Source organism: Syngnathoides biaculeatus, chromosome 14 (assembly GCF_019802595.1).
Source record: "Syngnathoides biaculeatus isolate LvHL_M chromosome 14, ASM1980259v1, whole genome shotgun sequence".
NCBI lineage: Eukaryota > Metazoa > Chordata > Actinopteri > Syngnathiformes > Syngnathidae > Syngnathoides > Syngnathoides biaculeatus.
The window spans coordinates 6,093,250-6,116,554 of record NC_084653.1 but is presented as its reverse complement, the minus strand read 5'-3'; the positions used below and the strand labels follow the sequence as shown (position 1 = coordinate 6,116,554).

Below are 23,305 nucleotides of genomic sequence, written 5' to 3'. Positions count from 1 at the left end.
GTCCAACCCCTTGTTCTGGTCGTGACAGAACGATTTGGTCAAAACATGGACCCGGCCGTCTCAGCTGCGTTCTGCCAGTCCCTGCAGCTCCAGGACAGATGTATCGCTGAGCAGGAAGCCACTCTCCAGGCAACTAATCACCAGTTACAGGAAATATACTCGTATGCTCGGAAGGACGCGTGTTTTGCATCCATGTCCAGTGCAGCCGATGCCACTCCGCTGACAGCCGCCGCCACACCCCACTGACCGCTCCTGGATAGCATTTGTGATATTCCACCTGACAGGGAGAGCAGAGGCCTAGACAGAGCTGAATGGTGCCGCGTTCCCGAAACCTGCCGCTCCTGGACCTCCTGTGTGTATGTGCAATGACGCAGGTTTTCCAAAATCATCTCGTCACAGTGGAACTGCCCATGGACCTGGACTTGCTCATCACCCTAGCCCTGAGGGTCGACCAGAGGCTCGCAATGTAGGGGCAGGTCGATGCGCTACAGCCGGACGTCCAATGGAGCTTTGCATCACAGACCGTCCGACAACCATTTCAGGCTCTAAAAACGGAGCCCATGCAAATTTAGGGGGTTCACGGCTCCCCGGAGGAATGACAACGACGCCAGCGAGAGGGTCGCTGTTATTACTGTTGATGGCTGGGGCACCTCGTGGCTCGCTGCTCAGTCAAACCAGTATGACTCACACTCAGGGTATCCACAATGGTGAGTCTGAATTACACCACGGACACCCTGAGGCAGTCCCTGCTTCAGGTGACTTTAAGCGCAGGAGAACGTTCACACACGGCTACAGCATTCATTGACTCCGGGTCTGACACCAATCTCCTGAACCCGCGAGTAACTGACTTATTGGGTTTAGAGCCTTTTAGAACACAGGATCTCCGACGCGCTTATGCAGCCAATGGCAGGTTTTTGTGCCAGATTACTCACCGCACTCAGAGTTTAAACATGACGTTCCCAGACGCACACACTGAATGTTTTGAGTTTTCACGTGTTTGATTCACGAAGCAGTGACATCATCTTGCAGAGTCCCTGGCTCAGGCAACATAACCCTCTCATTGACTGGCCATCTGGACAAATCAAGCCGTGGGGTTCGAAATGCGGAGGCGCATGCTTCGCATCCCCTGATAAGGAGGGCTCGCAGGTCGCTTCGGAACCTCCGTGGGAATCTCCACAGGAGCCGGATTTAACCTTGGTCCCTGACTTCTACTCGGATCTGGAGGAGGCGTTTTCTGAAGCTAAGGCTAAGTCCCTCCTGCCTCACCGGCCGTATGACTGGACTATTGATTTACTGCCCAGCACCTCACCTTCGCGGGGCAGACTCTTTTCTCTTTCAGGCCCTGAACACCAAGCCATGAGGGACTATGTGGAGGAGTCGCTCGCGGCGGGTCTCATCAGACCCTCATCATCACCCGCCGGAACGGGCTTCTGCTTCGTAAAGAAAAGGATAAATCCCTGCGTCCCTGCATTGACTACCAGGGGCTGAATGACATCACTGTAAAAAACTGGTACCCTCTTTCCCTAATCGCCATGGCCTTCGAGCTGCTGAAGGGAGCCAGGGTATTTACTAAAGCGTACCACCTGGTGCGCATTAGGGAGGGAAACAAATGGAAAACTGCCTTTAACAAACCCACGGGGCATTATGAGTATCTGGTGGTTCCTTTTAGACTGACGAATGCACCAGCGATGTTCCAGAACTTCGTCAATGACGTCCTGCGGGAGATGCTCAATAAGCATGTTTTTGTGTATCTTGACGACATTCTGATTTTTTTCTCCGGACGAAAATTCTCATATCAGGTACGTCCAGTCGGTGCTGCAGCAGCTATTGCGGCACGATCTGTATGTGAAGGCAAAGAAATGTGAATTCCACCAACCCTCCATCTCATTCCTGGGTTTTATCCTTGCAGAGGGGGAAATCCGTATGGATCTCGGCAAGGTTGAGGCCGTCCTTCAGTGGCCCACTCCCACGAATCGCAAAGAGGTACAGGGATTCATTGGGTTTTCCAACTTTTATCGCAAGTTTATTCAGAATTTTAGCACCAAAGCTGCCCCCTCTCCCTGCAGTGCCTTTGACTAGGATGCGGCATAACAGGTGGCTTTCAGCAAGCTCAATCCGTCTCCACGTCAGCCCTGGTCCTCATCCTACCTGACCCTGATAGGCAGTTTATTGTCGAGATGGACGTATCAGATTCCGGAATCGGGGCGGTCCTCTCTCAGAAGAGTTCCAGGGATGGAAGACTTTACCCCTGCACTTGCCTCTCCAAGAGGCTGACTCCGGCGGAACGGAACTATGATATCGGAGACCCGGAGTTGCTCGCTGTCAAGACGGCCATGGCGAAGTGGAGACACTGGTTGGAATTGACTCACGTCCCTTTCCTAGTGCTGACAGACCATAAAAACCTTGAATATTTAAAAACCGCCAAGAGGCTGAACGCCCGGGTTCTGGGTTCCACTTCATTATGTCCTACTGGCCGGGGTCCAAAAATGGGGATATACAAGGAGGAGAGCCGCAAACCCGATCACACCCTGGTTCTTCCGGACACCTGCTTCGTGTCGACCTTCACTTGGGAGATTCAGTTCCAAGTGAAAGAAGCACTTAAAGACTCCTCCAGTCCGTCAGGTTGCCCTGCCAACAGATTGTATGTCGTGCCTCCTCTGATGGGGAATGTGATTGACTGGTCACCGTGTGTCACCCGGGCATGGCCAAGACAGGGCCGGTGGTTGAACAGCACTTTTGGTGGCCGAACATCAAAAAAGACGTAAAAGAATATGTCAAGTCCTACCCAGGTTGTGCTGAAAACAAACCCTCCTGGCAACGACCCGTGGGAGAGCTTCATCCGCTGCCCAATCCTCGACGTCCATGGTCCCACATCTCCCGAGATTTTGGGTCCGGTCTTCCACCTTCACAAGGCCTTCCGCCGTGCTTTCAATCATGGATTGGTTATCAAAAATGGTTCACTTCATCCCGCTGCTGAATATCCCCTCCGCCAAGCAGACCGCCGAGCTTCTTTTGGACATAGTGTTCCAGTATCACGACTTGCCAGACTGGGGACCCCAGTTCGTTTGATGATTTTGGAGGGAGCTTTGCTCGCTAATAGGGGCCAGTCTCTCCTCGGGTCAGCGCCCAGAGTCCACTGGCCAGACCGAACAAGTCAATCAGGACATGGAAAGCGATCTCCGTTGCCTGGCCTCCCGCGACCCCGGCTCATGGAGTCGGCAGCTCGGCTCGGTGGAATACTCCCACAACTCTCTTCCCTCGGCTTTGACAGGTAACAGGCATAGGTGCAAAGCACGAGAGCTGTGTGGGTCCTGTAGAGATTTGTGAGTTTGGACCCTCCGCGTGTTCATGGATCGAGGAAGATATGACCAATGATTAGACAAAGTTAACACCAAAAAGATTTATTACAAAGGAATGTGCAATCCAGACATCTGGGTCTTATCTAGGTATCAGCTGCACACGAGAAGGTGTGTCTTCTGGCAGGATATCCCAAGACGAACACGAAAGCTGCCTGGAAACACAAGGTTTTTATATGTATGGGTCCATGGTAAAAGTGGCTGCCCCCCGCAGTCTGGGCCTGGGCCGGGATAGTACCTTTTCACTCCTTATCTGGTGTCATTCGTCTCCATGGCAACACCTGGGTGAGGAGGATGCCACTAGCCGGTTTTTGTCTGATTAGCAAATGGATAACACTTTATCTGTTAATTAAATGTATAAGGTCATACTTAAGCAAATAATGAAAGTGCAATAAAAGTAAAATAGTCTTCAGTCCTAAATGATAGGTAGGTGTCATGGCCGTGCCGGTCCCTGTCATGAGTGTACCTGTCCCCGATGCGGCATGCACCTGCCTCAATCAGCAGATGCGCACAGCGGTGCCTCATCCTGGTAATTACAGCTCACAGCTATTGGCTACACGTGCAGTCTGGGCATTGCCAAATCGTTGTACTTATGTCACGTTCCTGCAACTCCATGTTATTGGTCTTGCTACCCTATGTACCGAACCCCGCCTCATTTCTGACTTGTCTCTCATGCCCGCCGATTCTGCTACTGCTGCCTCCGTGGACTGCCTGCCTGTGTTTTGACCTTGAACTGAATAAAGATGCTTCCCAAACTGCTCCTAAGCCTCCTGAGTCATACATTTGGTTTCAGCCCTGAGTTCTGGCCATAACATGGACCCTAGCCGACTCGGATCCTGTGCACCATGCTGTCCAGCTCCAAGGTTGCCGTCTCGCCGGACTTGAAGGAGCCCTCCAGATGGTCGCCCGCCAGCTGCAGGAGGTATTGACGCCGGCTCGCATCCTCATCCAGTGGAGCCAGTGTCAGTCCAGATCCAGCAGGTGCCGCGCCAGTTTAACGTACCTCCGAGCCAGCTCCCTCACTGGTCTCCGACGCTCAGAGAGCCATCTGGTCAGCTCTCTCCCACCCAGAGCGGTTTTCCAGGGACTCTGGCAATATTAAACCCTTCATTGTCCAATGAGAGCTCCACTTCGAGCTGCAGCAAGCTGCCTTTCCCTTGGACAGAGTCAAGTTCCCGTTCGTCATTTCCCACCTGATGGGACGTGCGGAAGCATGGGTGACTACTGAGTGGAGCCGCGACGCGGACACGTGTCGGATGTGGGTGGCCTTCGTGAAGTCCATGGAGCAAGTGTTCCACTTCGCATCCCCTGAAGTGGTGAAATCATTGATCACGCTGCGGCAAGGTAAGCGCCGGGTCTCTGACTACACAATCGACTTCCGCATTCTTGCAGCTGAAAGCCTGTGGAATGACAGGGCACTCCTAGATGTATCTTTTCAGGGGCTGTCCCCCACGGTAAACGACTAGCTGATCCCGGTGGACTTTCCCACAGACCTGGACGCACTCATTGCTCTCATTTTGAAAATAGACAAGAGACGGCAGGACAGCCCCTGCGGAGTGACGCAACTACGCGTATCAGGGATGCTGACACTCCTCAAGGTAGTGAAGACCATTTTACTTTTATTGCACTTTCATTATTTGCTTAAACATGACCTGATACATTTAATCAACAAATAAAGTGTTGCCCATTTGCTAATCAGACAAGGATGTGTTGTGGAGCCGGTGGTTGTCCTTGATCTTTGTATGCAGAAAATCGGCAACTGGCGCTATCCTCCTCACCCAGGCGTTGCCGTGGAGATGAACGACACCAGATAAGGAGTGAAAAGGTACTATCCAGGCCCAGGCTCAGACTGGATGTGTAGCCATATATCTGTGAGCTGTAATTACTGGGATGAGGCACCGCTGTGCGCATCTGCTTATTGAGGCAGGTGCATGCCGCATCGGGGACAGGTACAGGGTCCAAACTCACAAATCTCTACAGGACCCACACAGCTCTCGTGCTTTGCACCTGTGCAATCCATTTTTCACAATGAACCGAGTGTTTTGGAAAAGTCTGAAGAATGAAACCATCCTTCCAAGTGTTTGAGCAAAATCCAGCAATATGACGAGCTGGCATTTTGGCTAACACGAGGAAAAAAACATTTTTGCCGACACAATAGGTATAAACCAATATAAACACTCGACCCCGCAACTGTAAAAAAACTTCCTGGTTCTTCTCCAACACAAATGCCTCAAGAGGATTTTCATGACGGGAGATCCAAAAATCCATATACGACACCATCATGACATATAGTGAAAAAACGGATGGGTCCATTCTATCTGGCTTTTTTAAAATTTAAAACATCCTAAAAATCATGTGTCGGTAGGTAGGTGTGATTGTGAGTGCTACTGTTGTCTGTCTCCATGTGCCCTACGATTGGCTCGCAACCAGCTCAGGGTGTACCCTGCCTCCTGCCCTTTGACAGCTGGGATAGGCTACAGCGCTGGATGAATTCTATATTTTATGACAAAGTCAGCTGCAACCTCAGACATATGCAGTTGCTGGGACCCAAGGAAAGAGATTACTCTACCTAGTGGTCAGGAAGGGAATTATGGACAGGGGGCGGTTTACCCTGCCCTCCATAATGCAGCCAGCCCTATTTCACCCTTTTCAGTGTAACATGTGACTTGACGTCACTTCAAGACAGTCATGATTGTACACACGCCCTCCAGAAAAAAATCACACCCACTGCGAATACACTTGACATATTGTCCAGACTGTTCATGTTCTAAATACAGTCATGATTTCAAGACAAAACGTAGTTCAACAATTTGTTCCAAACGATAATAGCCCAGTTGGAAAGTACTGGAATAGCTGTGAAATTCCAGGGAGTCAAAGCTACCAGATATTAAATTTATAATATGACCTATAGTTGAAACCAGACGTTTACATATCGTATACTATAGACACATACTCTGACATACTGCCTGACAGGAAACGAGCTCAATTTTTCCTGTTTCAGGTCAACTATGATGACTACGCATAAGTAACGCACTTCAGATGTTGTTGTCTCCAATTACTCAAGATGGGCCCAACTCATTGAGGAAAAACAACCGCAAGGCTCCCATTGATTACAACAGCTGCTATGTTCAGCGGAACAGTGACTCGTATTTTGAATCATTTGTTTTTAAATGTTTCAGTGCCAGGGTGTCAAAATATTGCATTACATGAAATGGCTCCATGGTGCAAACAAGGTTGGGGACTGATGCACTACACATCCTGTCTCATCAAACAGTGAGTAATTTTTTGACTTTATTGTCTGGTATGTGTGCGTGTGTGTGTGTGTGGGGGGGTGTCTGTGCTTAACTTCTATTTATACTTATAGGACAGTTAAAAATGTTCAAAAGTGGCATGCTTCAGCAAGTCTTCTATTTCTTACCCTTACGCTAAGACCTGTATGATACAGCATTAAAAGTGTGCATTGTTTGATTTTGGCCACATCAGTCTGTGACATCCTGACACTTAACAACCAGGAGCCAATAACATTTCCTCATTGATCTGAACTATTGTATAACTTGTGCCCGTATTTAAACAATAATGAGTGAAAACAGTGATCAGAAACATAATATAAGGTGTCTACACAAAAAAATTAAAACACACAATTGAAAGAAAGAAGATATATCTGTTATCCCACGAAGTAATTCTTTTGGATTTATTTCCACATATATATGAACGGCTTTTGTCAGCTTGATTTTGTATTGATTGATTGATTGGTTGGTTGTCGATCAGAGATACGGGAGTGCAGGAACGGGGCATGAGTTGCGACGATGTGGCGCCGGACCAGTCGTCTCCATGGTCCTATATACACCGGGGCAATCACCAACATGTGGCGCAGGTGTGTGCCTCCCAATCAGCGTGGCCACCCGCACAGCCAGGGCTGGACCTCCAGGACCATGACAGTGTGACAGATGCGACTTTAACATCGGATGATGAGGATCAAACCCTGGTAAAAGGCTTTATGTGGGCTATTGAAAAAAAAGCCAAAAAAAACTGTGATAATTTGTAACCAAAATCTTGATGTAAATTGCTATTTATGTTCACACACGGCTGAAAATATCATAACAAGCAGCAGAATATTTTTAATTTTAAGGAAACTAAGCATTTTCCTCTTAATAGATAATCATTTGAGAAAAAGGAATCTCCGTAACAGCCATAAAATTCAAACTATTAGGCAATTTAGGAATCAAACATCAATCTTCCATGACAATGTTTGCTGTTTTGTGTAATTCTTGAGCCCCACAACCACACCTAAGTCACTTCTATCCCCTGCATTGCATACTGTAAGCCACCCAATCACGTGCATGTCTCATGCTGCTTTGGATGGTTTTACATCCTTGACAAGAGCTCAAAAATGTCACCCCATCACTGCCCAAAAACTACATGACCACCACTGGCTTCATTTGGTTTATGTACTATGTTAACATCCCTGCCATGTGTTCAGTGAGCTCCTCTGTTAAATGTTTATTTGATGTGTGTCGTGAACATGATGTCACACATGACATCAGTGCTTTTTCAAAGTTCACTCATGACACACGACACACACACCTAGCAGCACCCCCCTAAAGAAATGCCATGGGAAACACATGAACGATGACTCTTCTGTTAAATTGCAAGTCGTTGCAGTGACAGAGGCCAACTTTCCATGTGTGGGCTCCCCAGGCCAGAATGAGCCAGAGTGAGAGACGCCCTGAGGAATGAGACGGGCACACAGGTTGTTGTGGTTTCCTCCCAGATCTGGAAGTCATCCTGTATGTTTTACAAGCTGCTTTGTTTGACCTCTGGCAATGACGTTTGTATGGGAGTGAAGAAAGATGGTGTCACACACAAGCATAGTCAGATTGTCCAATGCTTGTCGGGTACTCGTCTCATGCTAAATCTTTTCTGATGTACCATTTTAAGTACTGTGCACACCTTTTATTTTCATTGGGGATTACTTACTGGTGAAAATCTATGATATGAAGAGACCATTATCTAAAAATCGATTTCCTGAGCTGCTTATCCTCACAAGGGTCATGGGAGTGCTGGAGCCAATCCCTACTGTCATCGGGCAGGAGGCAGGGTACGCCCTGTACTGGTTGCTAGCCACTCGCAGGGCACATGGAGACAGAGAACAGTCACACTCACAATCACACCTAGTGGCAATTTAGAGTCTCCAATTTATGCACGTTTTGGGGATGTGGGAGGAAACCGGAGTGCCCGGAGAAAACCCATGCAGACATAGGGAGAACATGAAACTCCGTACTGGCGGGACAGGATTTGAACCCCGGTCCTCAAACCTGTGAGGCCAACACTATAACCAATTGCTCCACTGTTCCACCAGGCCATTATATATATATATATATGTATATTTATTTATTTTTTACCATTCTAATTATAATCAGATTAGGTAATTGTCACTCCCAATTGAACTTTATTGTATAACTGACACATGACACAAAAGTTGAGTAAAGATTGTACTGTATATTCAAACAACAAAACCGACATTAGAGATTCTTTATACACGGCTGAAACATCCATCCATCTTCTGAGCCGCTTACCCTCACAAGGGCCCCAGAAGTGCTGGATGCTATCCCACGTGCCAACGGGCAGGAGGCGGGGTACACCCTGAACTAGTTGCCAGCCAATCACAGGGCACATGGAGACAGGAATGTCTCATTCACTATCACACCAAGGAGCAATTTCATCTCCAATTAATGCATGTTTTTGGGATGCGGGAGGAAATCTGAGTGTGTATGTATAGTATGAATACTCCAGAAGGTTCAGATGTTTTATGTTATGTTATTTATTCATTTATTTATTACACATATAATTCATAATATATCATAATAATATAATTCACATATTATTCACATTTGGAAAAAAATTGGAAAAACATTGCCTGTACGGTAAAGTCTTATGATAGCGACAATTAAAAATAAGTGACGAGCTAATTTGATATAAAAATATATTACTTCTGTAATGCATTTTGCTGGTATCTGTTTGTTTTTTAATTTGCTTCAATTAATTTCTACGAGTGTGTTTCCAATCTAACAAAATGATGATGAGGCTCAAGTGTATTTATCAAGAATTGGAAGTTGTACAAATTCACAATATTGCAAGGGCTGGCAATGGTTTGAGTTAATCCCCCTTCGCAAAAGTCACACCCCTCCCCCTCCTCTTCAGTGTCCTCCTCCCTTTTCCTCCTCTCCAAGGGCCACATAAATAGGGGCCAGCTCTCCTAGCTGAGGGGGTCCCCACATAACATACAGACACATCTGGACAGCAGTTTCCACGATGCATCTTCTGGCTCTCTTATGGACCCTGAGCTTCCTTCTCAAAGAGGCGCACACTTGGGGCTACAGAAACGGCATATTTCACAACTCCATATGGCTGGGTAAATAAGTGTTTATTCTTGTTCTTGGAAAAACTCTGAAATTAACGTGACGATTGAGGTAGCGAACTTTGAATGGGGTTTAATGATGTTTTAGACTAACTATCTGTAATGCACTACTGTTAAAACCACAATAAAAAAACACTAATTACTCAAATAAATACCTCTGTGATAGTTCCTCACAGAATTAGTCAGTATTATTTTGGTTAAGGCAGTTTATTATTATTTTTGTGCGTGTACACCTTTTTCATTATGCAGGTACAGTATACTAAATGTTCTGGCCCATGACATTTTTAGTTTGGTTGCCAAGCAGTAAGAAGCTATCTTCAAAGAGGCACTTAACAGTGTGAATGGAAGTCATTAGTAAACAGACGATGGAGTCGGTGCAAGTCTGTGACTTCATGCAAAGTAATTGCGGAATGACTAAACAAAGATGGACAAAAATGACTCAGGACTACATGCTTAACGTACTAATGTGTCGCTGACAGCCACAGCAAACAGAACAGCGGGCAAAATTATGAGCCGAGCTTATCATAAGCAGCATGTCTTGTACTCATGCATGCGTGAAGCCAAAACAGAGGCTGACTCCCAAAGGAGAAAGCCACAGAGCAAGTCACAATTTCTTTCTTCTTTCTTTCCAACATAGAGTATTTTGTTTTTCCATATTGTAGGTATTTTTGTATGAATGGAGCATACAGATCGCAGAAGTGATTCAGTTGCCAAACTGATGCATTTGTTGATCCATTTCCTGAACACTTGCTTTTCAGATTGTCATTCTTCATCCATTTGAAATTGTCTTTGATCTTAAAGGAAAATTCCGGGGGTTTGGAGTAACAATGTATCCAATAGGTCACCTAATATGTACTCTATCTTGATAATGTGATTTTAAAGCCTCTCTCATTTAATAGTGTTTTGAGAAGATTTTTATCGACAATTGTGAATTTTAAGGTGCGCCGCCATTTTGACCTACATGGGCATATGTGACGTGTTACGTGCCGTTCCAAACGGTCGATTACGTGGCTGTAAATAATTATGAATATTCGGATGGCTATTGAATAGTCGGATGGAGTCTGACGAGCTCGCTCCCCGGTTGAGCCACGTTATTCCGGCCAAAAAAACCATCCAAATATTCAACATTATTTACAGCCACAGGTTCAAATTTGTATGCAAGTATTCCTCCGTCTTCCCGATCAACCGATACTGCTATTTTTTCATCAAATGAGGACAAATCCGAGAAATCAGCCCTGGGCATAATGGTGTCCCATGTAATCTAGCGTTTGGAACGGCACGTAGGGCATGTGACCCAAGAAAATGGTGGCGCACCTGAAAATTCATAATTGTCGATAAAAATCTTCTCAAAACACTATTAAATGAGAGAGGAATAAACATCACATTATCAAGATAGAGTACATATTACATGACCTACTGGATACATTGTTACTCCAAACCACCGGAATTTTCCTTTAATGAGAACGCTTTAGTGTTGACTTGGATGAATTGTCTGTTTGTCAGTAGAAGAATCAAATAGTCTGTGCTTCTGATGAAAACTCGCACGGTAGGTTCATTCCAAGACTTGAAACTGTCTTTGAAGTTAAGAATGTATACGTCAGTTTGGACCAAATAAGGGCCTAAATTATTGCTGATGTTGGTAACGTTGTGTACTGATTCGTTTATGGCTCTAAATTATCTTTGATGTTGACAAATCACTTACAGTATATCAGGTTTGTCCAAATCTCTTATCTTCAATATTGACAAGGATGTGTATGTCAAGTTTTTGTGAAGACTTTAAAATGTCTCTTATATAGATAAGTATAGATATATATGTGTGTGTGTGGGGGGGGATGCATGGATACCTCTATGGTTTGTACATTAGATATACAAATATTTTTAAAACTTACATAATATATAAAACAATATATAAAAATATGCAGTGTCTCCTAATTCTTTCAAAAATCTGCTTTCTCAATCGTGGGTACGACTAATGTCTGCCGATTGTTTTCATTTGCCAGGAGGAGAGTGTTTGAGCCCTTTGAACTCTCAGTAGGAACAATTTTGATGACCTACATTGCTGCGCTTTTTCGTGAGATAAGATTATTATTAAATAAAAACATTCTCTGTTAATTCTTCTAAGCACCAAACAATACAAGCAATTGTGTAACTCTCTTGTGCATTGTTGGAAAAATACTTCATGTTATTGTAGTTCCAAAGTTTTAAATTATACTTTGATTTGAAATTTTAGTCTTCATTGTTGACCAGAATATGTTATCTGTCAGTGAAGAATGCAAATGGAACTTGAACAATGGGGGTTGTCTGTTGTGGGATGAATAAATGAATTTCCGCTTTCAGCTGTGCTGGTCTCTTTTTGACAGAACAAGCAGCCGGAGTGTACCACCGAGAGTCACGCAAAGGGAGATACCAGCTGACGTACAGGGAGGCCAAAGCCGTGTGCAAGTACGAGGGAGGGAACCTGGCCACTTATGAGCAACTGGAGGCCGCTCGGCAAATAGGTCTGAAAAGCATATCCACCCGACTCTGGGATACATCCTAGCTTAGACCCAAATCCAAACTGACCTCCAAAGGGATACTTTAACATGCAGAAGAAGAGTTTTTTTATATACTGAGGAGAAAAATACTGTAATCATTTCAACCCCCTGCTCACTTTGTGAGTTTGTAGAATAATACATTTTTTGATTAATTACATATTATCATAGGTATTATCGGTCAAAAATGCATTAACCTATATACACATTAAAAAATAAATGTGAATATTATTGAAGGAAATATGTTTTTGATCCTTTTCAACTCAGAGGGACTTCAGTCTCCCTCAGCTTGGCCGATGCCCATGTGGCATGCAGTTGTGCACAATCAACCAACTGGTAATACTTCTGACCTAAACTTGTCATGTGAATAGAGCACAGCTGTTCGAGGAATCAATGTCTAATAATCTCTTTACTACCATGGGTGAGACCAAAAGATGTCAGGAACAAGAGAACAAAACCATCAGGAAAAGGAAAAGCAAAGGAGTAGCTGAAGAAGAAGCACGTTAGGGTCATGGAATGGCCAAGTCAGTCATCAGACCTCAACCCAATTGGAGGAAATTGAATAATCAACATCCAACGTGAATGATTCAGAGAATTTCTGTTAAGATGAGTGAACTCCTGAGCTGTGTCCAAATCACGGCAACTAAAAGAAACCTTTCATTGCTGTGCTTGTCAAGAAGGGTTTCTCCATCAAGTACTACTACTTGGGGATCAAATATATTGTATTTTACTCATAAAATGATTTTTTTTAAAAACAAATTTGAACACATATTTAGTGAATAAGAACCACAAAAGTGTTACAATATTATGTTTTTGTATCTAAGCAAACTCGTTCAGTTACGGATAAAAAAAAAAAAAAGATTTCTCACACTGTATGTATTGTGGGGGCACATTGGCGCAGCTGGAAAGTGTTGGCCTCACAGTTCCGAGGTCCCGGGTTCAATCCCAGCCCTGCCTGTATGGAGTTTGCATGTTCTCCCCGTGCCTGTGTGGGTTTTCTCCAGGCACCCCGGTTTCCTCCCACATCCCAAAAACATGCAACGTTAAATGGACACTCTAAATTGCCCCTAGGTGTGATTGTGAGTGCGGCTGTTTGTCTCAATGTGCCCTGTGATTGGCTGGCAACCAGTTCAGGGTGTACCCTGCCTCCTGCCCATTGACAGCTGGGATAGGCTCCAGCACTCCCGCGACCCTAGTGAGGATAAGCAGCCAAGAAAATGGATGGATGGAGGTATTGTATATTGTGGTAGGCTGGATGTCACACCAAAACAATGCATGAAACAATAATTTCCAGAGGACACTCTCGCATGACGCCCAATTATGAAGACATCCCTGGTGGATTGTAAAAGTGTTCACATCATCTTTCATGGGTGACATCACCCCCATGGCACTGACTAGGTATGAGTCCATACACTTTCCTCTCGGATGTCACAAGCACCGCACCACCAGATCCCCTCCCCAGCACCTCCCTTCCAAACTAATCACCTGTCAGCACTTACAAAAGACTTTGCCCTTCAGCAATTTAAGGGGGAGGTCGGCCTTTTATCAGGCCTGTTTCGGTAGGGGTCTACTCCTCGTAACAGGAACACTGACTCCACAAATGAAAAACAACTGAACCCACCAAACATGTCTCAAGATGGTTGTTAGGAGGTTCCCTTCCCGCCAAGGAGATTTGGTGGGAGAGATCGCGGTTGGTTGAATAGAGCAAAGAATGTTCATAATCAGGATTTTTTCTTGTTTAGGTTTCCATGTGTGCGCTGCAGGATGGTTTGATAAAGGACGCGTCGGCTACCCCATCGTCAAAGCTGGCGCCAACTGTGGCTTCGGAAAGGTTGGCATCATCGACTATGGCTACAGGCTCAACAAAAATGAGAAATGGGACGTGTACTGCTACAATCCTAGCTGTAAGTACACCACTAAAATTTCTTACCCTACCAGTAGTGGGGAATAGAAGAGACTTGTGGTTAGCACACAGCAACAATAGGCTATTCTTTCATTGTGTGTGGGATGTCTTGTCAAATTATCTTGGGATTTGCTGGAAACTTGAAGGTTAAGGTTTGACACTTTGGTCTAATACACACATATAAATGAACGAGCTGTTTTTACCGCTGTTTGCCCCTTCCTGACCAAAGATGGTAAACAGCAGATAATCAGATGTTGTATAAAATTATCCTATAGGATTATCTTGTAGTGGCAGAACGGTTGAGCAGCTGTAGAGTGTTGTTCTGAGGACCGGGGTTCAAATCCAGGCCCTGCCTGTGTGTAGTTTGCATGTTCTCCACGTGCCTGCATGGGTTTTCTCCGGGCACTCCGGTTTCCTCCTACATCCCAAAGACATGCATTAATTGGATATTCTAAAAATTGCCCCAAGGTGTGATTGTGAGTCTGACTGTTGTCTGTCTCCATGTGCCTGCGATTGACTGGCAACCGGTTCAGGGTATGTCATGCCTCCTACCCATTGACAGCTGGAGTAGGCTGCAGCAATACCGGGACCTTCGTGAGGATAGGTGGCTCAGAAAATGGATAGATGCATGAATGGATTATCTTGAAGTATGGCATGTGTTTAGAGTAAATTTGTCACAACAACAGGGTCCAAAATGGGTCAGGCCTGACAATCTTAAATAATAAATGTGTCCAATTTTTATGACCCAAAATCTTCATGCACATGGCAGAAGGCAACTATACCCAAGTTATGCCTCAGGCCCAGTACACACATTAAGATGACTGTTTTTGTCTTAATTTTGTTCCTTCCTGATTAAAGATGACAAATGTCAGGCTATCTTATCTTTCATAAAATTTTCCCATAAGATTACCCTCAAGTCTGAAGTGTGTTAAGTCAAGAGTGGATGTCTACTGATAATAAAGACCTAATCAGGCTGGGGCCAATAATCTTAAATATTGTGTTCAATATTTACAACCGAAACTATTTTGATATCTGAGGAATGCTGACATTGCCTGAGTCGTGACGCAGTGAACTGACAACAGAATGTAGCCAACCAAAAGGGCACTCGAAACGACAAATACTGAAATCAATAAAAATGTATTTATTTAATTTGTATGAAAGTGGGTTTTCCAGATGGAAAGAAGTAAAGTACTTTCAACGATAAGTCTACGATTATGACATTGCCATTTTACAATGCTTATGTCTCCAGTGACCTTTGGAAAGACTCAGGAACCATTGGCCAGAATTGTTTTGTCTTTTTCTTCCGTTTTGTTAGATCACGTTTGATTGCGAGAGAGTTCTGCCTGGGAGGACGTGTTCCTAGCTCGCTGGTGAAATAGACTCTTCATGCCAGACTATTTTATGTCTTATAGTCTAAATTCATCCTTTAAGTATATAGTGTGGTCCGATGTGTGTTTAGAATGGTTTTTCATCCATCCATTTTCCATATCCTCGCAAGGGTCACGGCAATGCTGGAGCCTATTCCAGCTGTCAACGGGCAGGAGGTGAGGTACACCTTGAAGTGGTTGCCAGTCAATCGCAGGGCACATAGAGACAGACAACAGCCACACTCACAACAATAACACCTTAGGGCAATTTAGAGTGTCCAATTAATGTTACATATTTTTGGGATGTGGCAGGAAACCGGAGTGCCCGGAGAAAACCCATGCAGGCACGGGGAGAACATGCAGACTCCATACAAAGAGGGCTGGGATTGAACCTGGGTCCTCCGAACTGTGAGGCCAATGCTTTCCAGCTGATCCACCGTGCGGCCTAGAATGTTTTTTTTCCCCAAAAAATAATTTCAGAAACATGTCAGGGCCAACAATCTCAAATATTAAACATTCAATGTTTACCATGAAAAAAACTTTATATCTGAGAGGAAAACTAAAGACTACCAAGTTATGACTCAGTGAATTGTGACACAAAAAGCAACTTCATTGATTTAAGAACGAGGAAGTGGCGGTAAATAAAAAAGAACATTCCTTACCCCACATATTGCATATCAAGCGACTGAAATCAGGACAGGTATTTAATGTCACCAATTTTCTCACCAAATATACTTCCAAAAGTGGTATTAACCTGAAAATTTGGCCAGATGTTGGAAATAACCCTAGTACTTGGTACATACAAAGAAAGTAGAAAAAAATAAGACCATACATGAACTTGTGTGTAAAAATGTGAAATGACACAGAAAAAAAAGAACAGAACGCATGAAAAAGGGAGCTGCAAAAAGGCGTGGTAGGCCAAGACAATACTTAAAATCAAACAATGATCAAACAAAAACCCAACATCTTGTCAGTCCACATTAATATCAGGTTGGTTCAGTCCTAATTAATGTCCTCCAAAAGGGTCTCATTGCCAAGATATGATGAGTCAAGACACATCTCATGATGGGTAAGAGCAGAGCTGTCTCAAGACCATCACAAAACAATTGTTGCAAAACATAGCAATGGCATTGATTACAGGTGCATACCTCAGCTTCTGAATGCTCTGCTGAGCATGATTGGGTCCATAATACATCAGTAGAAAGCCAATCATACAATCATAAATTAGCCTCGATTAGGTGCTCCTCACAAGATTTCTCACAAGAGTGCAAAGAATAATCTGAAGAGTTGTCAAAGAGCCAAGGAGCACGTGAAGAGAGCATCAAAAAGCCCTGGAACTAGCAGATACTGTTGTCACAAGGTAAATAATTTGTAATGCACTCTGCCGCCATGGTCTGTATCCACGCTCACCATGCAAGACCCCATTGCTGAAAAAAAGTATGTCAAAGCTCATTTAACGTTTGCTGAACAACATTTGGTCTAGCCAGTTAAAATGCTGGAAGAATATAGTCTGGTCAGATGAGAGCAAAATTGAACTGCTGTACCAACTTCAACTCTTTTGGAAAGGCATCCAACAAATCTTAGAAGTAGATTTATGTGAATTTTTACCCATTCTTCCAGGAGCATATTTGTGAAGTCACACTGATATTCAATAAGAAGGACTCGTTCACTGTTCACTCGATGTCAATCCAAAGGTGTTCCATTGAATTGAGGGAAGGACTGTAGAGGCCAGTCAAGTTCATTCATACAAATTTGTCTTTGTGCACAGACATTTTGGAACAGGAAGGGTTAATCCCCAATCTGTTTGACTGTCCAAAATCTCTTGGTATGCTGAAGCATTCAGAGTTCCTTTCATTGGGACTCAGGGATACTAGTTTGGATATTTCCATACTTGTGGGAACATCTTGCATGACTGTTCCTATCAACAGAAATGTCTTGTTCTTTGTTCTTGTTGCTTTGTTGTTCCTTGTTTTAAATGTCTGACTGTCAGAGAAAAATTCCCTGTGTGTTTTTACACACTTAGCCAATAAAGCTGTTTCTGATCTGATTTTGAGTATGGAGATTGCCCCTTCCCATTACAACAGGACTGTGTATCAATGCACAAATTAAAATTCATAAAGAGATGGATGAGAGAGTTTGATGTGGATAAATTTAAAAAATCTGTAGTTTAGTTTTTTTCAGACTACATTAAGACTAAAATGTTTACAAGTTAGGAACAAGAAATACTTTTAATAATTTTTAATCCCCACCTAAATCAGTTGGGCTAGGCTGACGGAGGTCAATATCGAACATCATGTTGAAATCATCTTGCATTATTGCGCAAGAGAAGCTTGGTTACAACTCCCCAGTGGTGGTAATTATGTCGATGATGATGACTGTAGTGGGGGTAACCACACTTGAAAACCAGTCATGCAGTCTGAAACGCTGCAGAACACCCCCTGCTCCATGTCAAACATGAGTGACGACACAAGGGAGCTTAATCACTCCAGGATGGTCACGACAGAGTCTGAAATCAAAACCGCACTCTGGTTTCCTCCTTGTGACTTATCGACATTGCCTTCAGGCTTAGCCTTGATGACATGAAAGTCATGTGGATAAGATGTCGGTAGATGACTATTTAAAGTAGTCGCGACTCATGCCTATCTGCCAGAATTGGGGATTTGTCATTGTCATGCTTGAAAGGAAAAAAAAAAAGTTGAAATTATTCCATCTAGGGCGGCACGGTGGATCAGCTGGTAAACCGTTGGCCCCACAGTTTTGACGACCTGGGTTCGATCCCGGCCTGCCTGTTTGGAGTTTGCATGTTCTCCACGTGCCTGCATGTGTTTTCTCCGGGCACTCCCGGTTTCCTCCCACATCCCAAAAACATGCAAGATTTATTGGACACTCTAAATTGCCTGTAGGTGTGACTGTGATTGGTTGCTGGTTCATTTGTGCCCTGAAATGAATTGGCTGGTAACCAGTTCAGGGTGTACTTTGAAGATAGCTGGGATAGGTTCCACCATGTCCGCAATCAGGGTGAGGACAAGCGGTACTGAAAACGGATAGATGAATGGGATTATTTTGGCATTATCATCCATCCATCCATCCCTTTTCTCTTCGACAAATTCTCACTCTTATAAGTTAGAGCCTATGCCTATGCCGGAGAGAGAGGTGGGGTACACTCTGGACTGGTCATCAGCCAATCACAAGGCAAACAACCTTTCACACTCAGATTCCTTCCACCTACGGACAATTTAGTGTCTTCAATTTACCTGGCATGCATGTTTCTGGAAAGTGTGCGCAGCCCTTGAGAAAACTCATGTAAGCATGAGGAGAACATCCATACAGGATGGCTTGAACATGATTCAAAACTAGGTCCTCTTGACTGTGAGGAAGTCTGCATTCAATTTATTCAACTAAATAAATACTGTAAATTATAAAGGTTTGCATTTCATTGAGTTGTGTATTATAATTACCTTTAGACTTAAAGTCAGTTGTCTGCTTTCTGTGTAAAATGTGCTACAATCTTGTTTGAAACATTCCTATTTAAGTCTGTCTTTAAAACTACTGCTGGCTAACAAAAATTACACACCCCTTCTTCAACATATCCCTTTATCAAATGCAATTACCAAATTAAATTCAAATGTAACATGCACTCAAAATTCATCCAGTTGTGTCCAGAAATGCATGAGAAAATAAAATCAGAAGATGTCTTGATATACTGCACATTGTGGTTATCTGCCATAATGCTTTTCTAGTCTAATGATGATTGTCAGTCAAGATCAGTGGTTTGCAAAGTTCATTTGGGGGCCATCTGTGCACCGATGCACATTTTTTACTGGCCCATCACACATTCTAATGATAAAATTAAACACAGGACATGGCATATTTAAAATGAATAAAAATGTAAAAAAGTGAAATGTTACAAGATAATGTATTTTAAATGACAGTATTAATAAGTACAGTACATATAATAGAAAAGAAAAGTTAATGTATGTATTTGTCCCACAATTTTTAATTCAAAACTGTAATTCACTATTTTTAATATTTAAGATTGAATCATGTATGACATCACACATTTTCTTCTATTTAGATAGCACATTATTAATGTGTTGCTTTGTCAGTGATAACACCGAGTTGAGTCTCAGATTTCATTCTTTAAATATATATATTTAACTACTACTGCAGCATATGTTGACCTTCACCCCATTGAATTGGTTACAGTATGTTTCATAAATCCCAAACGTATTGCCCCACCACACCTTTCTGCCATTTTTCTGTTTGTGGCCCTCAGTGGGAAAACTTTGGACAGCTTAAGTGGAATAAAATCATAATGATGTGTCTTCCAGCCAAGGAGTGCGGCGGTGTTCTCACTGACCAACAGCGAATTATCCAATCCCCTGGCTTCCCAGAGGAATACCAGGATGACCAGATCTGCTACTGGCACATCCGAGTGCGTTTGGGCCAGAGGATCCTCCTCCACTTTCTGGAGTTTGATGTAGAGGATGACACAGCATGCTTGGCAGACTTCCTGGAAGTTTACGACAGTTACGATGACGTGACCGGCTTTGCTGGAAGGTGCGTGTCACTGGGGTCACCTGACCTTCTGTTCTGTTACATCAAATCGGCTTCAAATGTGCTTTTCCTTTTCAGATTTTGTGGTGATTATTTACCCGAAGACATAATCAGCACAGGTGAGCCACCATTAGGTTTTTGCTGAATATCCAGATAAAGTAAAAAAAATAAAAAAAATCACTCGAGTACTATCAGGTGCAATGATGAGCAAGTCTGCCTCACAGTTCTAAGGTTCAGGGATCTCTGCTCTGGCCTTTCAATATGGAGAGATTGTCTGAGTTTTCTGCGGGTACTTCTACGCTCCACCCACTCCCCGCTAATAGAAGCATAAAAAAGGACTCCAAACTATCCAAAAGTGTAAATGTGGGTGTAAATGCAGGCTTGATCTATGCCCTGCAATTGGTTGGTGACCAGATAGGTTCAAGTTCACCAATGACCTCAAGGTTCTTAAGCGTTATGGGAAGGAATGGTGGATAAAGTCTATGTTTTTTTGTTTTGTTTTGCATTACAGGGAATGTGATGACGCTGAAGTTCCGCTCGGATGCTTCGGTCACTGCTGAGGGCTTCCAGTTACAGTACTTTGCCATGAATGCGTCTGCACTGTCACAGAAGTACACAATTTTAAATGACCAACATTCTCATCTTTAGTAACTAAATCTTGATTATTAAAGACATATACTGTATCTGCTTGATAAACGTGTCTTTATGTTGCTCTTTCCACCAATATCCTGGTTTGACTAGTCAAGACTTGACTTCTATGTTAACCTCAATGCATCAAACGAAAAATAAAATTTTAAAATCTATAAAGTGTTTTAAACTGTAATACAACTGTATGAAATCAATAAATAAAGTGGGAGGGGGGAAAAAAATAAAGTTTGAGATGGATTTTTATTGTACCGGAAACTCGTTTTAAGCTCAGCAGTGAGGTTGGGCAGGATGTGACGTTTGGGTCAGAGGTAATTTTGACGTCTGTGTAGTGCTTTGGCGCCAGCTATTTCGCGGGGCGAGAGAAAAACAAGGCGCATTGCAATTGTGGTTAAGCAAGGCCGTGTGTTGTTAAATACAACAGGCCGAAGTGCAGCACTCCAAACGCCGACAATTCGAAGAAGACGGCCGGCCTTATTGTTACTTGTTTCGGTAAGGTCATTTCTGCGAGGAAGGTCGCCTTTGCATCTCGAGCGAGCAGCTATTCCGTGCTGCGCGTGTGGCGTATGTTTCACAGTTGTACTGTATTGTAATTAATATAAAAATATATATTCATTTTCTTAGTTATTTGGTGTGCCTTTGTGCTATAGAAAACGTGTAGATGAGCAGTCAGGAGAACTCTTAGCTTCGCATCAGTTTGTTTTTTAACTGCTTGCTAGCTGTGCTAACTAGCGTAGTATTCTCGTACTTTTCTTGCTAATATCTGTAAAACCTGCCAGGCAGTTAAAAACTTGTAATACAAGGTAAATATATTTTTTTTATAACTATGAGGAAATAAATGCGTTTTCAATTTAAGATTTTGGATTGTTTTAGCCTTCACGACTGTAAATGCGACTAGTATAACGTGGTAACTACCACCTGAGCTGCGTATACAGTTGGTTTAGGTTGAGTATTACTTCGTCTACAGAGCTGGATCTCCTGAAGGCATCTTCACGTTGAGCTTAGAGGGATGTAATTTATTTGAGGCTTAAGTGTTCCTGAAACTCATTTGTCCTTTTTTGTTTGTTTTACTTCATGTGGGAGATTCTTATCTAAAATCGTGACCATTTCGTCCATTATGAGTTAAAACCATTAAGGAACCACATTCCGGTTGAAGTGAGTGTAAGAGAAGTAACAAAATTGTATATGTGTGTGAAATGTGTTTTTATCTACAGTGGGAGAGAATCAATTCAGATTTCATTTTCTTTTGCTCTTACGTGGCAAAATAACATATACACTGTATGGGTCAAGGCAGTGTAAATTATTTGTCAAATGTCGGTGAAAATCAACTCCGTATTATCTGCAAGCGTGAGTGCACCATAAAACAGATCTGAAAAAGCCTGTCAGTACATGCTTGACAGCCAAAATAGCGCAATGAAAAAGTATTCGCCTCCTTTCCTGATTTTTTTTTTTTTTTTGCATATCATGCACATTTTTTAAATCATCATTAAAATTTTATTATCATGGAGATAACCCAAAGAATTACAAAATGCAGATTTCAAATGATAATTCAATTTACTAAGGCACAAAAAAAAAAAATCAAAACTTTTATGACCCTCTGTGGAAAAAGTATTTGGTCCCTGAATCTAATAACTGGTTGTGCCACCCTTGGAAGGAAAAATGAAATCATTCGTTTCTGATAATTGGTGATGAGTCTAACACATCGCTCTGGAGGAATTTTATCCCACTCTTCTTTGCAGAATTATTTCAACAAATTTCAAGAAAACTGCCTGTTTAAGGTCACACCACAGCATCTCAATTGGATTTAAATCCGTACTTTGACTTAGCCACTCCAAAACATTATTTCTGCTTCCTTTTTTTTTTTTTTGCCATTAAGTGTTTTTTCTGGTGTGTTTCCAATCGTCCTGCTGCATGATCCAAGAGCGATTGAGTTTGAGGCCATGGACTGATGGCCTTACGTTCTCATTCAGGATTTTCTGGTACCCAGCATAATTCATTGTTTCCTCAATCACAGCAAGTTCTGGTCCTGAAGTAGCAAAGCTGCTCCAGACCATCAGATTCCCACCACCACGCCTCACTGTAAAAAGAACATTTTTCTTTTTATCAAGTTCAGTGCCATTTTTACACCAGATGTAATGGGCTGCACACCTTCCAAAAAGTTGAATTTTTTTAATCATTTGTCCACAGAATGTTTCTCAAGTCTGGATCATCAAGATATTTTTTGGCAAATGTGACACGAGCCTTTGTATTCTTTGCTGACAGCAGGGGTTTTCGCCCTTGGAAGTCTCGCGTGGAGGCCATTTTTGGCTGTCTTTCTTAACGTAGGGTCATGAACACTTAACTTAGACCAGCGAGGCACGTAAGTCTTTTGATAATGTTTGAAGGTTCTTTTGTGACCTCCTGGATGAGTCATCATTGCACTCTTAGAGTAGTTTTAGTTGGTCTTCCATTGCTGGGTAGGTTTGCCACTATTTTTTCCATTTGTGGATAATGTCTCTGACAGTGGTTTGCTAGAACCACAAAGCCTT

At 43.1% G+C, this 23,305-nt stretch overlaps 2 protein-coding genes across 2 annotated transcripts in view; both read left to right on the top strand.

Moving 5' to 3' along the window:
* Positions 1-9,606: 9,606 nt before the first annotated feature.
* Positions 9,607-21,010, top strand: tnfaip6 (tumor necrosis factor, alpha-induced protein 6). Its single transcript, XM_061841098.1, has 6 exons — positions 9,607-9,768; positions 12,135-12,272; positions 14,048-14,209; positions 19,907-20,135; positions 20,211-20,251; positions 20,644-21,010. Exons 1-6 carry the CDS (start codon positions 9,669-9,671, stop codon positions 20,778-20,780), a joined length of 807 nt encoding a protein of 268 aa, XP_061697082.1. The 5' UTR covers positions 9,607-9,668; the 3' UTR covers positions 20,781-21,010.
* A 43-nt stretch (positions 21,011-21,053) lies between these two features.
* rif1 (replication timing regulatory factor 1) overlaps positions 21,054-23,305 on the top strand; it is a 54,535-nt gene continuing 52,283 nt past the window's right edge. Inside the window, exon 1 of the mRNA XM_061841096.1 lies at positions 21,054-21,269. The gene's annotated coding sequence lies outside the window, so the exon portion shown is untranslated. The remainder of the gene's footprint in view (positions 21,270-23,305) is intronic.

Coding starts and splice junctions, on each gene's coding strand:
- tnfaip6 (XM_061841098.1), top strand. CDS start 9,669: ATGCATCTTCTGGCTCTCTTATGGACCCTGAGCTTCCTTCTCAAAGAG. Junction 12,273..14,047: donor GGAGGCCGCTCGGCAAATAG/GTCTGAAAAGCA, acceptor TTTCTTGTTTAG/GTTTCCATGTGTGCGCTGCA. Junction 14,210..19,906: donor GTACTGCTACAATCCTAGCT/GTAAGTACACCA, acceptor TGTGTCTTCCAG/CCAAGGAGTGCGGCGGTGTT.